Below are 16,038 nucleotides of genomic sequence, written 5' to 3'. Positions count from 1 at the left end.
AAACCAGTAGGTGACCCATGCCCCTTGCAGCAGAGGAAAGCCTCCTCCTCCCCAACCCCCTCCCAAAGAACCCCCAATTATCTGCCAGTCTGGCCTTAAGGAAAATTCCTTCTTGACCCCAAATATGGCAGTAAGTTAGTTAAGCTGTTGGTCTCTCTGTCTTTTTCTGTGTGTCTTCAAAACATATGAGAGATGTGGACGAGGTTCCATGGTATGGATCTCTCTTGCTTCAAAATCTAGCAAGCTAAGTGTTTGTTCGCAACACCAACGTATCCAAACTCTCAGAACCTGGGAGCTGAAAGACTAGGTCAGAAGTCTTGCCGAAATACGGTTTGGGATGAGATTTCTGGGCATCCCTTCTTCAGACAAGGAATCTCTATTCCATCACAACAGCCCATGCGCCCCCACCTTTTGCAAAAGGTGAAACCATAGACATTAGATACATTTTTATTCTACAATAATCGGGGGCAAAAATCAAGGTTCAGTTCAGATCTTGAGCAAACTTTCAGTGATATTCTAATTTAATCTGGACTACTTTGCCCATTGCTATAAAATAATGAAATTCTCTTTTCACCGTTGTCATAGTTGTTATACAGAAGTGATGGATCACAGAATAAGTCTTAGTCCAGCAACAATATTCCTGTTTAATACCTGGCCACATGGCAAGGGGGAGGTTTTGCTTCAGATTAACAGATCTCTTGCAATGAAAGGCAAGTGCCAGCAGATCTTCCCTAATAGCCTTATGTTTAGTTGTTTCATCCACTTGAACCAATGCTATAGGCATTTGTCCTGTCTGTGACATTTTAATAGAAGACATTCAGTACCCACTCTCCTCATGTCTGAAATTCTTTCAGCCAAGAATAGATGAGCAAATATTGCAAGGGCCAATGTGAAGGAAATGCAGAGTAAAAGTGCTGTTCTCATGGTGGAGATTTCTTCAATAATATGGTTCAGGGGAGCAATGCGTGTTTAAGGAGACTTTTACAGAGGTGTTTCTCTTTTAAAGCACTTTTTGCTTTTGCAGCTCTTGATGACAAATGTGCTGATGTACTTTATCCACTTCACCCCAGCTGTTTGCATGCATTTATGTGTTTCCCTTCTTCACTGCCCTTTTCAATCTGGTCAAAGTGACTCACTGTTTTCTTCTCTGCACCTCTGAATCACAGTGCCCCCATTCTTTGACCTATTGATTTGATGCCATTACTGATCTACTGCCCTCAGGTCAGGCTGCAAAGCTCTTCTGTTTTCAAAGGCTTTCCGTGAAGGAAATAGATAGGGAGGGGGAGCTGTTAGTCAGGATAGGTTGGGGAAAGATGTAAATTTGGGGTCCAAATAATATGGTATGTATTTTGAATTAACATATTCTCATGTGACATATTCTCATGTGACTAATGAGAGCCACATTTTAAATACCTCTAAATAAAGAAACACAGTACAAACCAGAATCTTGCATTGATCGCCAATATGCCAGGATAATATAATGGGCAAGTGCAAACAATTATCTCTGTCTACCGAGACAAAAAAGAGCCTCCCACTTATTCGCGATTAAAGCAGTTACTCTCTTAGGCCAGCGTAGGAGTGGCTTATGCTGGGTCATCTTTGATGGCAGTGGAGGTATGTATCTGTGGTCACCATTTGTTCTTTTAACACATCTTGCTTACTAGGGCTACTTAAAATTCTCTGAATTTAGAAGTTTTGACTCAGCTTTTCATCCAAAATTCAATGTGTAGCCGCCTATCACTTCCCCTTAAAATATTATTTTAAAAAAATTAGGTTTTTCAACTAGTTACCCTTTAAAGGTCCTCAGTCTCATTTGGCTCCCAGTTTTATCTGAAATACCCCACTTTTATTTTTCCAAATATAAGGAAATGACAGGGGCCTTTTCACTTGTGGCCACGTGTTGACTTTTAATGATAGACACTGTTTTATGATTTTACTTTGGAAGGTCCTGTTCCAGGACACGGGCCAACATGCTACATGCTGCTTCGTTGCAATACTAAAAGGGTGCTGTGCTACCATAAATGCAAACCTGTTCTCATGCCTCCCAAAAAAAGCAATTTACAGCAGACCATGATGGTGGAACATTCTAATCCAGTCAGTGATGAGAACAGGGTTCATGAAAGAAAAGAGAGGTAACTGTCAGCTGCTGCAGGAGCTGGAGTGATGACAAAAGCCAAAGAAATGTCATTGAGCTGGAACTCTAGCTCCAGACACAGTTTTAACAGCAACAACTTGAAACAGCATGAACATCTTCAGGCGAAAAATCATTTTACCAACAGACTAAATCATTACAGCTTTTTATACTAAACACTGTCAGGATTAAGTCAATATCACGCCCTCTTATCACTGGCACATGCCAGCTCAAACCAAACCCAAAGTTTCACCCTCCAATGAACCACCAGAGGATAACACAAAGATAAACAGAATTAGGTCCAAGGCCTTAACTACTCTCCAAAGTTTATTGCTGAGCCTGCTGTCCTGAAGAGGCTTGGAAACATGGCTCCTCTTAGAAATCTGGCCTCTAAAATAGTTCCTCTCTTGTTTTGATGAACAACTTTTGTAAATATATTTCAGTGAGCCCAAGCTTGCTAGCTCAGAGTTTTGTTCAGTGTTCTAGCCTACTTCTGACTCCTCACAGTAGCAATAGCATATGCATTCAGTCAACGGACCTCTAGAACAGGATTCTGTAGCACCCCAGAAATTGTATGGCTTCAGGTTAAATCTTAAAGTACTTCCAGATCAGATGGACTTTCTGTTGCCTACCTGCCCTCCTCCCCCACTATCCCAACATATTATTTCAAATGTTGTATACTCTGTACAGTACACAGAAGTATAATAAAACCATCTTGCAGACCTCTTTGCCAATTAGTTTATTTTCCGCATTCTTTAAAAGAGCAAGGACACTACATTCAAAAAACACCCAACAGAAACATGTTAATGTAAGTTAGCGGGTCAAATTTTATACCCACAAATGCTAAGAAAGTCAAAGTTATAGTTTGATGTTCACCATAACTTAGTCACTGTGAGTCAGTGAGGCTGACAGCCATGCCGGTGGGGGAGAAATGCAGCATCCCCAGAAGGGGTGGGACCATGGGTGGAAGTGGCAAAGCTGGGATGAGCTTCTTCCAAGCAGCATCAGTGGGGCTCTGGCAACAATTTGAAGGGCCCGGAGCACCAGCGGCTGCCACAGTAGCAGCAGCCAGAAGCTCTGGACCCTTTTGAATCACCAGGATAGTTGCCCACTTTACCCATTCTTCCCTCCCTCCTCCACCCCCCTCCCCGGCGGGGGCCTGCAGTGAGCACACACATATACGACATATAATAGCAGCAGGCATTTTTGCACAAAATGCAGATGAGCAATGCGTCCAGGTAACTTTTGAATTCCTCATTTCTATTTATAAAATCTCCACTGCACTGTTGAGATTGAACCAAGGGTTTTTTTCATATATAATTAGGCTGTATGTTGTTTTGGTGAGAGGATGTGTGTGCATGTAACACCTCTGACAGACATACCAGGATTCCAAAGGGGTGACAGGACAATTACTTAAACCAGAAGTCCTATCAGAGGCTGTTTTGGGCTAAATGGAACTCTGCGCTGGGGGGAACCCCAGAATACAATTTTTAGCATGCTTTTTTGGAATTTGGATTTTTAAAACATTCTTAAGATTGTTCAATGCTGCTTCAGCAAAGTAAAAGAGGAGGAAAAAGTGAAAGAATTCCTTTCAGCCCCAGGATTACCTTACAAGCTTTTCGGTTATGCCAGGTGACATGACAGTGTGATTGTATTAGGACAAATTAAAGTTTTTAAACAAATGTGTGTTCTATAACCTCATTTATTATTACCATCTGCCAACACCCATGAACAGATGTTTTGAGGAAGCTCGTTAATTTGCACTAATGACTAGCAGACCCATTGTGAATTATTGAATTTTCTGAATTAGTCAGTATGGCAGGATAATAAACACTATGAAAAAAACCCCAACAGCATCACACACAAACCCTAGGATAGTGCGTCCCAATTTCCACTTTATACATCAGTTTTCAACATGATAATATTTCAGCGCATATTAATAGATGTGCTTGTGGGTATGCCTTGTCAAAAAAAAAAGCAAAATCTTATTTCACTAAGATTTAGCTACAGTCCTCTTATTAAATGCTTCTTCGAAGAGAGGACTTTTGGTGAGAATCATGTTTATAGATTAGCAACGGGACAGTTAATGAGTTCTTACTGTATCTAGCAATGTCCTTTAAAAATGGAATATAGTGGAGGGAGAAACTGAGAGATTGAACGGGAAATCTTCTAACTATCCCCTAAATAGCAGAAAGCTGGGAATCACCACTATAAACCTGCTCTGAGGAAACAGCAAGAAAATAGTTTAGCTTCTATGCTCATTTAGTTGGTAGACTAGAATTCACCTCAGATCGCTAATCAAACCTGCCCTGCTCATATGAGGGCTTTAAAAGATGTTAAAGCATGTTAGCTGACATTTTTGAAATACATGTTTCGTTCACCTAAAGCCAGAGGCTACTGAAGAGACCTCACATGGCAATAGCTTTCATTTCCTATCACCACCAAACTAGGCTAGTTTTGGACATATGGATCTAGAGCTCAAAGACTCCTTGTATCACTATAGCACCAGTCACACTACTTCTCTGTGGAGAAACAGTTACTGAATGGTTAATATCATCTGTGGAAGCTGTAAACCACAATAGGGAATGATTAAATGTACTGAGAAGCAAGAAACTTTAGTTTTTGTAGTCATTGTAAAGAGAAATGACATTTTGATTTAAATGTGTTTGTTTGTAAATAAAACCCTCTCCAAATCTGGGTGAAGCTTTTCAGCTAGAATAGACTGTGCATTTATTTGCATGGAAGGGATTTTTACACATTGCATTGGACTTTTGAAGGAGATGTGATCTTGCTGTTTGATTGGTTTACACACACATTGTTATTAGCCATGTGTGTGTGTGTCACAAAATTCAGATTTGGAATGTGATTTGAATCTGAACTACCACAAATTTGGAATTCTCAGAGGGATAGCCGTGGTAGTCTGCATCTACAAAAATAACAAGGAGCTCTGTGGTACCTAGGGCATAAGCTTTTGTGGGTAAAAACCATTTTGGATGCATGCAAGTGGAAATCTATCAACTTCATGAAGAAACGCACACAAATACAGACAGACTTCATCGTCCCCAGATTTGGAAGTTTGTTTGGATTTTGTGTTCAGCTCTTTGGCAACTGAGGCCCAAGTCACACAGTTTGGAAGGTTTGGATCCAGCGTTCTACCTCAGACTCATTTCTAACTTTTATATTCAAAGGGTTATTTGCCCTAACATCCTTTGGTGTCAGAAGACTTACATTTAGGCTATGTCTACACTGTGCATTGTTGTGCAAGAAGATATGCAAATGAGCCACCATATTTGTGGAAGAGGCTTTTGCGTAAGAAGGAGCTGTCTACACTCCTCCTTGTTGCGCAAAAATACCCTCTTGCGCAGGAGCCGTTCTGCCACTTATTTTCAGGAAGAACGGCTCCTACGCAAGAGGGTTTTTTTGCGCAAGAAGGAGCAGTATACACAGCGCCTTCTTGCGCAAAAGCCCCTTCCGCAGAAATGGTGGCTCAATAGGTATGCAAATGAGGCGCGGCAATACTCATCACCACACCTCATTTGCATATCTTCTTGTGCAACAGTGTGCAGTGTAGACATAGCCTTAGTGTTTTGGAAGATCATCCTGATTTTTAGCCTTCAGCACAAAAAAAATGGAGAAAGAACAGTAAAAAGTTTCTGCTGTATGTTCATGGCTAAATAAATAAAATAATGTGATAAAGAGAGTGGGAGGAAGTAGTGAAAAATTGTCTTTCACTCAACTCATAGATCTTCCTCCCAACTTATTTAACATAACAGGTTTCTGTCCCAACTGGTATGTATTTCAGTGCAGAGGTGGCACACAAAACTTAAGCAAGGGAAAGAACTGGTGACCCTCAGTTGTCCTCCCTTCTGATTTCTGAATGAAGAGGGTTTTTCCAGACTGCAATAAAAAGGTATACTGGAGCGGATGTGGACTTCACTGTTTTCTTGGAAGTTCCACTCTGGCACTTCAGTGTTTATTTCTATCAGTAATTGCCTTGGAGAAAAAGAGCACTGAAGGGAGAGAGCAGAAGAAAAACAGATAAACAAAAAAAGAGGAATTCTGCAACAGAAGGTCTTTTCTACAGCAGCAGTGAGGTCAGTAACTAAAAACAAAGTTTCCTACCATCTGATTATGAGGCTGTCAGATTCTATAGCCATGGTGCCAAACAAGTGAACAGATAGCTAGTCTGAGAAATCCTCAGGTGACATGGTTTCATGGCCAGTACAGAATCTGAAAAACTCCTCCTGATTGCAAATGGCTTTGGATCAGGTCATTAAGGCATTTCCCAAATTATTTGCAAGATGCCGTCCCTGCTCCCAGAAAATTCTATGACAAAATTATCATTGACGTCAATGGGAAGGTTTAGGCCCAATTTTTTAAAGAAAGATTCAGATAATGAAAAGGTTCTATAAATCTCGTTCCAAGCATGGATTAAAAGAAAATGTACTCAAGACAGACAACAAAAATCTTTCCTCATTATGAAGTGCACCTTCCCAAAGGCACACAAAGGCACAGGAATGGCAAAGAATTTCTCAAAGCATAAGCTCTCCAGTAGAAAATCAACTTTAGTTATTTTCATCTTGCTTTAGAGAAATCAGCAGAGCTCCCATGAGGGATCAGGGAGAGCTCTCACACTGCTTAGTGCAACTAGTGAAAAACAATACAAGTCTCTTCTGTAGACAGGAGCCTTTCTTTCAAATCTATTTCTGCTGAATGGTGACTTTGTGAAAATGGCACTATGGGTCTCCAGGGATGGCTCTCAGCAATATCCATATTGAAAGTACAGAGGTGGAAAGAAAAATGACGTATGTTTCTATCCAACAGCCCTATAAACCCAGGCTGGGATTGTAAAGTCAGATGGGCTCTTTCCTGTTCATAAGACTCAGTAAGAAAGATTCTGCAGGATTCCCCTTTGGGAATCCTATTGCCTTTTGGGATTTCCACAGGTAATTAAGGCCCGAATTGTTTAAATGTGAATACATGGGCTTCACTATTGTGCTGTGCTACTGTGCTTAGTTTATCCCATACAAGCCAGAATCACTGAGCTCCAGAGCTATGTTGGGCTGACAGTAGCAAAACCTTATTTTCCCCACTAAATGTTATGTATATGAGCCAACCGGAGGATGCCAATATACACTAGGAATGTGAAGGACTAGTCGACTATCCAATAAGCAAATGCTTCCCCCCCCCCCTTGCTGCCTCTATTAGGTGGGGGGAGAAGAGGGGATACTTCAAAGCGCAGGCACCCTATCGACTAATCGATGCAAAATGCATCAACTATTCGATTAGTCAATTACCCGATACTTAACATCCTTACTATACCCCACCCACTGCTTGGCTCATATAATTCTGAGTGCACATAGAAATTGGGAATCTACTTTGGGAGAAGGTGCCATTAGGGCTATTCCCAATATTCAAAGCAAAACATTTTCTCATTGGAAAATGGAGTGCAGTTGGAATTTGTCACAGGAAAGGAGCAATAGCAGGGAAATAGAAGCACAACATTTTATTTTGTGTCAACATTAAGCCCAATGCCTGAGCTACCATGGTGACTTATGGGAGTTGTAATTCTAGGTCCCCAATTCCTCTGTACTCCCTTGCTTCCTGGCCATATCACATCTCTTATGTTGAAGTCCAATCTCTTCCTTGACTGAGACCAAGAAGGCTCCAAAACTATAGCTCCCATGGGGCACTTTGATGGCTTTGGCAGCCACAGAGAATAATATTGACCAAAACATTCCCAATGGAAATTTTTCAGAACTTGTTATTCTGTGGACAAAAGCAAATATCAAAATATGGGAATTTCCCAATGGATGGAAATGCTATTTTCTGATGAGCTCCAGTGCTCTTTTTACATTGTCCTTATACAGAGTAAAAATTCACTTTTGGCTTTGTTGCACATTTAGATATTTCAATTTTTTTCCAGGCGCATCTACTTTAAGGGCCATATTCCCCCACTGGAGATATATGTCATAGATCTATTGATATCAGTACAACCACACAAATTTATCCTACCTGAGAAGTTGGTCTTCTTAAATGCTATCATCATAATGGAAATCATAATGGCCTTCTTTTTGACCTGATGACTAGCAAAAAGAATCGATAGTGACCGTATCTATCAAGAGGCTCCTGATCCTGTCAGAAAGCAGACAATTTTTCTCTCTCTATGAGTGTAATCAGCACATACATGCAGCAGCAGTTGCACTGTTTCCAAAAGCAAAAGGAACCCAGCCTGTTCCCTGATAGCTGCTGACATTTGAGAGATGTGAATGCAGATTCAAAATATCATTTACAATGTACCTTTAAAGAACCCCCAGTAGCCTCCTATTTATTAAGCGCACCATTTTGCGGTAGCATCCTCTTCCACTTAAGCAAACATCTCTGTGAGACTACTTTACCTGAATGTTAATGTGTACTAAACCTAGCAGCAAGCACTTGGTAGTGTCAGTTTCCATGGTGCTGTCACATACTTGTGCTTTCTCTCCCTCCCCCTAACTTCCCACCAACACCTTCACATACCAGCATTTCCCACCCCGCTTGCTCTCCATAATGTGCTGCTTACTCACCCAGAAAGTTCAACTATTGTAATGATGATTTAAGGTGGGGGAAGGGTGGCTGAAAGTTCAACTATTGTAATGATGATTTAAGGTGGGGGAAGGGTGAAAAAGTGAGCTGTGTGGGGGAATGTGAGCGAAAACCTACAGGTCAATAAACACAAATAAGGAATTAAAATTAGTCCCCTCAAGGGATCTTCAGGAAACAAGCTGTAATCCCCACCCTTGCTGCATTTCCCTTCTTGGCACACTATGGTACGCTGGCAGGGAGTTAGAAGCAATTTGGGCAGGGGTATCTTGATATCCACTTTTTTTTTTCAAAGTCACTAGAAACCAAGGTGAAAGTGACTGCATGGAGGGAAATGGGACAGTGGCTCCTTAAAATAGAGGTAATTAATGCATGTGTTTCTTAGTCCTCCTCCACTACACATCTCTCCTCCCCTCCTCTAAAAACAGACTGCTGATTAAATAGTGATAGAAATGTAGCCGTGTTAGTCTGGGGTAGTTGAAGCAAAATGCAGGACAATGTAGCACTTTAAAGACTAACAAGATGGTTTATTAGATGATGAGCTTTCGTGGGCCAGACCCACTTCCTCAGATCAAAGTGGGTCTGGCCCACGAAAGCTCATCATCTAATAAACCATCTTGTTAGTCTTTAAAGTGCTACATTGTCCTGCATTTTGCTGATTAAATAGTGCATCAGAAGGTAAGATGCAAACTTGTTCCTCTGACTTTAGTCCTGCTGGCTGCCTGAGTAATTTGATACATCTGTTAATTGCCTTCCCTTTTTTTCTTCTCTATAGGACAGCTTCCCTGCTCGCTTTGGAGGAGTCCATTTTGTCAACCAGCCCTGGTACATCCATGCCCTGTACACGCTAATCAAACCATTCCTCAAAGACAAGACAAGGAAAAGGGTAATTAGAGGGGGGAAATCCTATGAAGCCTCGGCCCTGGAGTGGCTTGAATAGCTCCCTGCTTTCTTTGCTTTATTCTTTTTTCCTCTGTTGTGGAATGGGGCTCTGGGAACTGCAGCTAGGACTGAAACCTCTGCTGGAGTTTGCAGTTGACCTGGATTCAATCAGTAATTCAGCAGAAGTAGGTTATTTTCAGAATCCAAGTCAGGGACCAGAGAACCTTTACATACTTATTAAGAAGAGGTGTTATGCTGTCCTACAACGGACAAGGCATGTCTCTGGAAACAGGAAGTATCTACTAAGCTGTGAGAGTGGAGGGACAGGCAGAGTCTCCCACTGAAACTACCCATATGAAGCAGCACCCATAACACTAGATCTCTGCCCCGTGGGTACTATCAACTCCAAGGAAACTGCCAGTTTTGCTTCTTCAGCAGGATGCCTCTCTTAACTCCCATGGTATCAATACAAACTTCCTCTCCTCTGTATCTGCTCACACAGAAGGACATGCAGGTCTTCGCTGCAGGGATGCCCCTGGTTTATTGGGCCTCACTGTCCTTAGTCATTGACCAATTTTTATCCTGGAATCCATGGTCACTAGAATGAATCTCAGAAAGGCACCAAAATCTGGCCTGGGCTCCATCTGTTGAGTACTGAACAAGCTGAGGAGTTCTTTCCACTGAAAACAGGTCTAGATTCAAGAGCAGAAGAATAAGCGGGAGCTGGGCAGAATGTTCAAACAAAACCCTAAATTACTAGAAGAGTTGTGTGGTTCAGTGCTTTGTTACTCATTCAGAAAGAGGGGTTGAGTTTGCAGAAAGGTGTTCAGGTACATGGGACTTGGGTCAGTTTATACTTTTGTGTTGAAACAGCACAACATTAGCAAATTGTGCAATGTTGATGAAAAATCAGTTAAAATGCCATGTTTTGTGTGAATCCCAAACTCAAAACCACTCATTTGAGAGGAGAGAATGTGGATCCCAATGTGAATCCAAATGGAGGAGAATGTTTGCACATGACCCCATTGAACACCAAGACTACTGAGTTTTGCACAGCTCTGAAAATAAATAGGTCGATTTTGGTGCCTATCTGAAATAGAGATTCTGTCACTGAGCTGGGCTTCAGGTTTAATTGCTATTGTACCAGTTCCAGCTTGTTGCCTTTATCTTAAAAGTCTTCATAATCTTGTTCTAGTTTATGTCTCTGACCTTGTCTCTTCTTGTTCTCTTATAGTCCTCTCATTTTTCCCACCCCTTTATCATATTCTATCACTTTCTTCTTCATGGTCTGTCTTGAGGTGTCCACTAATAGACCCATATTCCTACCCACTTCCTCCAGGAATCTTTCCTCCTTCCCTCAAAAATAATTCCACAACCCACCCTTTTCCTGGTTTAGTATGATATATATCATATTGTAAGGTAGAAATCATCTCTAATGCCATATGGATTTTCTAAAGTATTTTCAGTGTATGCCTAACTGTACTCATTCAAGCCAATGCTGAAACATCCATTGACTTCAATGGAAGCAGTGTTATGCTAATGCGGAGTAGTTTTGAAAAGCCCCATCCATAAATTGCAATGTACATACACAGCTCTACATTAGAATGCTTATTGAAAATAAGGAACTGACTGTGAATTTGTTTTCTTTTGTTTTTTAAAGATCTTTCTCCATGGTAACAATCTAAACAGCCTTCACCAGCTAATACACCCTGAATGCCTGCCCTCTGAATTTGGAGGTACGCTTCCGCCGTATGACATGGGAACTTGGGCTCGGACATTACTTGGCCCTGACTACAGTGATGAAAATGACTACACTCACACGTCCTACAATGCGATGCATGTGAAGCACTCATCGTCCAACCTAGAGAGGGAGTGTTCACCGAAACACATGAGAAGGTGAGAACTGGCCACTACTGCAAATTTAGCTCTGTTTTTCCCCAAACAGGTTATGAATTTAGTCATCAGTCTAATTATTGGACTAACCCAATTTAATAAGCAGAAGCTCATTTTGCTGAAGCTGAAACTGAAGGGCACTTAAGTCTGAAGCGTGATTACTCCATGGCAGGGAAAGCCATTATCTCGGCAGTACCATAATTACTTCTCTGATCACTACTGACTGTGAACAAAAACAAGTGGAAACTAATGAGCCCTTTACATTGTATTCAGTGAAAAACTCTCACAACTGAATGCTACTTCCATGGCATAATACACCCTGCAGGATAATTTCTGTTCTGTTTTACATTCACAGCTGTTGCTTTGGTACATGCTGACCACACTTGTCAATGATAAATTTTTACCTCCTCGTAATATAGTACTTGCAGTTAGTGTATAACAAGCAGCACAACCCTCTAAAAATGACGTCTCCTTTAGGTGCCTATGCAGTCACTACCCATTTCCTCTTGAGCTAGTAAAGCTAGTCTTTTAAGCCTAGAGGAAGAGCTTTACTGTCAGATTTGATGATTGTGCATACTGCTTCCACAGATTAAAGTGGTTGTTTTTAAATCCACAAAACTCACTAATTTGCACTAATTGACTGGAGGGGAATCCAGTGCACAATAGCAAGGTTTGTGGATTTCTGAGCACCATGGCTGAATAATACTGCACTCTGAGATCAAATGTACACGACACAACACTATACTGGTGTAGCTACAGTCAAACATCAGAGTTACGCACACCTCAGGAATGGAGGCTGCTTGTAACGCTGAAAGGTTCGCAACTCTGAACCAAACATTCTGGTTCTTTCAAAAGTTTATGCCTGAACATTGACTTAATACAGCTTTGAAAGAAAAATGCTGCTTTTAACCATCTTATTTAAATGAACCAAGCACAGAAACAGTTTCCTTACATTGTCAAGTCTTTTTTTAAACGTTCCTTTATTTTTGGTAGTTTATATTTAGCACAGTACCTTACTGTATTTGCTTCCTTCTCTGCCTCTAATGCTGCTGCTGCACTGCCTGATTGCATACTTCAGTTAAGGCCCACTAGTGGCTGGAGGGGAGGGGGGAAAATTGCTCTGGGGGCCAGGACTTAAAAAGCAGTGAAGGCCTCCTACCCAGCCTTCCTCTGCACCACTCCGGAAGTGGCTGGTTAAAAAAAAAAAAAAAGAAAACAAAAAAGAAAATACCGGGTCACCTAAAATGTCCGGTATTTTCTGATTTTTTTTTTCCCAGTGCCAGGAGGCGAAAATACCAGACATCTGGCAACCCTACCAAACTCAGCAACCGGGCCCCGCCCCGCCCCGTCCTCCTCCTCCCCCCGCCCCAACCCAACCCCAGGGCCCCTCCCAGACTCCTCTCCAACATACCTGGTTTCGCAGGGGAGCTCTCTTCCCGCACAGAGTAAGAAAACAAGATGGCCGCCATCAAAAACCCCCAAAGGCCTTAAAGGGACTATGCTAGATTTTTTTGCATTTTGGGTTTTTTTTTCCCCATGACAACTTTTTTTTTTTTTTGCTCACTTGTTTTTTTTTTGAGGGGTGGGGGGGATATTCAGTATTTTTTGGTTAAACCATCTGGCAACCCTAAGAGACCCCCTTCCTTGCCTAGGAACCCTTGTCAGAGATGTGTGCTGGTCACTTTGGGGAGCTACCCTAGGTAAGCGCTGACACTCCTGATCCCCTCCCGTACCCCAACCTCCTGCTCCAGCCCAAAGCTTACACCCAAACTCCCTGTCATAGACTGCATCCACTTCCACACCCAAACTCCCTCCCAGAGCCTGACCCCTTACCCACTCCTGCGCCCCAACTCCATACCTCAGCCTGGTGAAAGTGTCGGGGGGGGGGGGGAATAGTGGAGAGCGAGGAACAGAAGGAAGGAGAATGGAGTGAGTAGAAGATGGGTCAGCAGAGAAGAGAAAGGGAAGAGTATGGCCTCAGGGAAGGAGTGAACCAGGAGCTGGGGTAAGGAGCTCTGGGTCTTTACCATTAAACAGTTGGTTAGTTCTACCCTAGTAGGTGTGTATGAGGAAGCCCTGGCCATACCAAAGAGCACACCCAGCTGTGCAGCTGGCAGCTCACCAGGCACCAGCCAACACAGGTACAGCACTGCCCAAATGTCAGGCTGACCTCGTCCGCCTGGGAATGATGTATGCATGTGTCAGGACCCATGGACCATTCTCCTGTGGCCTGGAACAGCTGTCAGTGGGCCTGCTTCTGGTGCCAAGTGAAGTATGTGGCTGACCATTCAATTCGTAACTCTGGTGTTTGTAACTGTGAGGTTCTATTGTACATTGCTCAGGGCTGTGAAAAATCCATGCCCCGGAGCAAAATAGTTATACCTACCTAAGCTCTAGGGGAGACAGCACTAGCTTGGGGAGGTGAATTAAGTATGCTGACGGGAGTGTTCTCTCCTGTCATCTTAGAGAGTCTTCATTAAAGTTTCAAGTGTAGACTTGCCCTAAGAAAAGTCAAGGATGTAGGGATATGTAGGCCCCTGGGAAATATGCCATCATCCTTGCTAGTCTCAACAGCTGTGAGTAGCACAGCCTCTCTGCTCTATTCTCAATTAAAATACAACCCACTATTGTTTTTTCAATGCAGTTTACATCTGTTTACCTCACTGGTGGCACTAGCAGACCAGTGCTCATAGATTCTGAATTACTCTGTGTAACAGGAATAGCATCTCATTTTGTGACTGTGGAATCCAGCTGGACAGGACTGACAAGCCATAATGACATGCAATTAATTACAGATTTGGAGGAAACATGCATTTTTTTAAAGCTTCCCAAGTGTGACTCCACATTTAGGCTCTGATCCTATAAAGCTTTAGGCACATGCTTCTACATACACACATATACTGATGGGCTTTAGTGAATCTACTCACAGCATATACATTTAACCGCATCTTTGCACAGGGGTGGGGAACCTCACGCCTGGGCCTCCCCTGCTTGCTTGGATCCAGCCCCTGAGGCTTGGGACTTCCTCTCTCCCCCAGTAATGGGGAGCCTGTGATGGTGCTCCAGTCCCCAAACCTGGGCCCCCCAAGGCTCTAGTGTGCAAGGGAAATGTGGGGAGGGCCTTTCTCCTTCTTAGTTGGGGGGGCACATCACTGAGGGTTTGGGGTTTTTTTGGCTTCTCGCTTGTGTGCGGTCCCTGACTGATTTTTCTGTGGGTCAGCGGTACCCAACCCAAAAAACGTTCCCCACACCTGTCTTTGCAGAATCATTGGCTGCTTATACACCTGAGCTACTAGTCAACAGTGTTCTTTTAGGAATAAGTGATTTCTTGATTTTAAATTTCCCACTTTCATTCAATACACATGAGTTTTTTCCCCCATTAAAATAATTTAATCTCTCTCTTTTTCTCCTCTCAGAAAACCTCTGCTTCTTCACTGACATCATGAAACTTCCCTCTTAACTCAAGGCATGATTTTGTTTATAAAGTATCAGATGATCAACACCTGTTGTATGCTTGGGGTAGGGAACCTTTTTTGGGTCAGAGGCCCCTGACCCACCGAAAAGTACAGTCGGGGTCTGCATAGAGAGACGGCAGGGGAGAGCGGGCTGGAATGCCAGTGCAGGCTTCCCAACGCTGGGGGGAGGAAGGGGGGTCCCAAGTCTAGGAGGGTGGATCCATGCAAGCCAGGGGTTACATCTGGCCCCCAAGCCTTAGCTTCCCCATCCCTGGCTTAGTGGCTTAAAGATAAAAAATATCTGACGCTTTTAGTCAATACACTATTTTCAAAGGAACAAAAAGGATTATCCTAATAGAACCATAGATTTTAAGGCTGAAAGATATGATTATGAACACTTCTAGTCCAGCCTCCAGCATAACATGTGTTATGGGACTTCACCCAGGAATGTATCAAGCCCAGTAATCTGTGGTGGAACTAAAGTATATTATTTATAAAGACACTATTTATATGGCTAATGAAAATGCAAAGTTATATAAACATATGCTATTGTTACAGCACCCTTCTACTATTCACTTAAAATATGGGGGGAATATATGCATGTGGGTCTATGTACAAGACAGTGTTAGGGTATTTTGATCATCAGAGCCACCCCCCCTTTTTTGGGGGGGAAAAACCCATAACTATAGAGCCTCATCTCTTGATCATAAATAAAGGCAGAAATGAATTGTAGCTCAAATTGCTGCAACTTGGAAAACAGACATGATCACCACAGCACTTGAGCAATATATAAAGGCAACTAGTAAGCAAAGTCTTCTGTAAGAGAACAGAGGAGACCGTCTATAGCCTGGGTAGGCAAGTACCAGCCTCCGGGTCAGATCTGGTTCCCCAAGGTTAGCCCCTGATTGGCCGCAACTATATTTACCTGTGCCTCTGCAGGTATGGGAGATTGCAACTCCCATTGGCCATGGATAGCCATTCCCAGCCAATCAGAACTGTGGGAAGCAGTGGTCCATGCCACTCCCCACAGTTCCCATTGACTGGGAACAGCAATCCACGGCCAACAGGAGCTGCAATTGCTTGTATCTGCGGAGG

General features: G+C 42.6%; 1 protein-coding gene across 1 annotated transcript in view; it reads left to right on the top strand.

Annotated features, from left to right (window-relative positions):
- Positions 1 to 16,038, top strand: part of CLVS1 (clavesin 1) — a 120,839-nt gene that overhangs the window by 83,258 nt on the left and 21,543 nt on the right. The window contains exons 4-5 of the mRNA XM_006113635.5: positions 9,489 to 9,599; positions 11,256 to 11,491. Of these exons, the coding sequence (XP_006113697.2) occupies positions 9,489 to 9,599; positions 11,256 to 11,491 (347 nt within the window). The remainder of the gene's footprint in view (positions 1 to 9,488; positions 9,600 to 11,255; positions 11,492 to 16,038) is intronic.

This window comes from Pelodiscus sinensis, chromosome 2 (genome assembly GCF_052426305.1).
Source record: "Pelodiscus sinensis isolate ZL-2025 chromosome 2, ASM5242630v1, whole genome shotgun sequence".
NCBI classification, from domain to species: domain Eukaryota; kingdom Metazoa; phylum Chordata; order Testudines; family Trionychidae; genus Pelodiscus; species Pelodiscus sinensis.
Note: the sequence above shows the minus strand (reverse complement) of the source record. Positions and strands in the feature narration are given on the sequence as shown.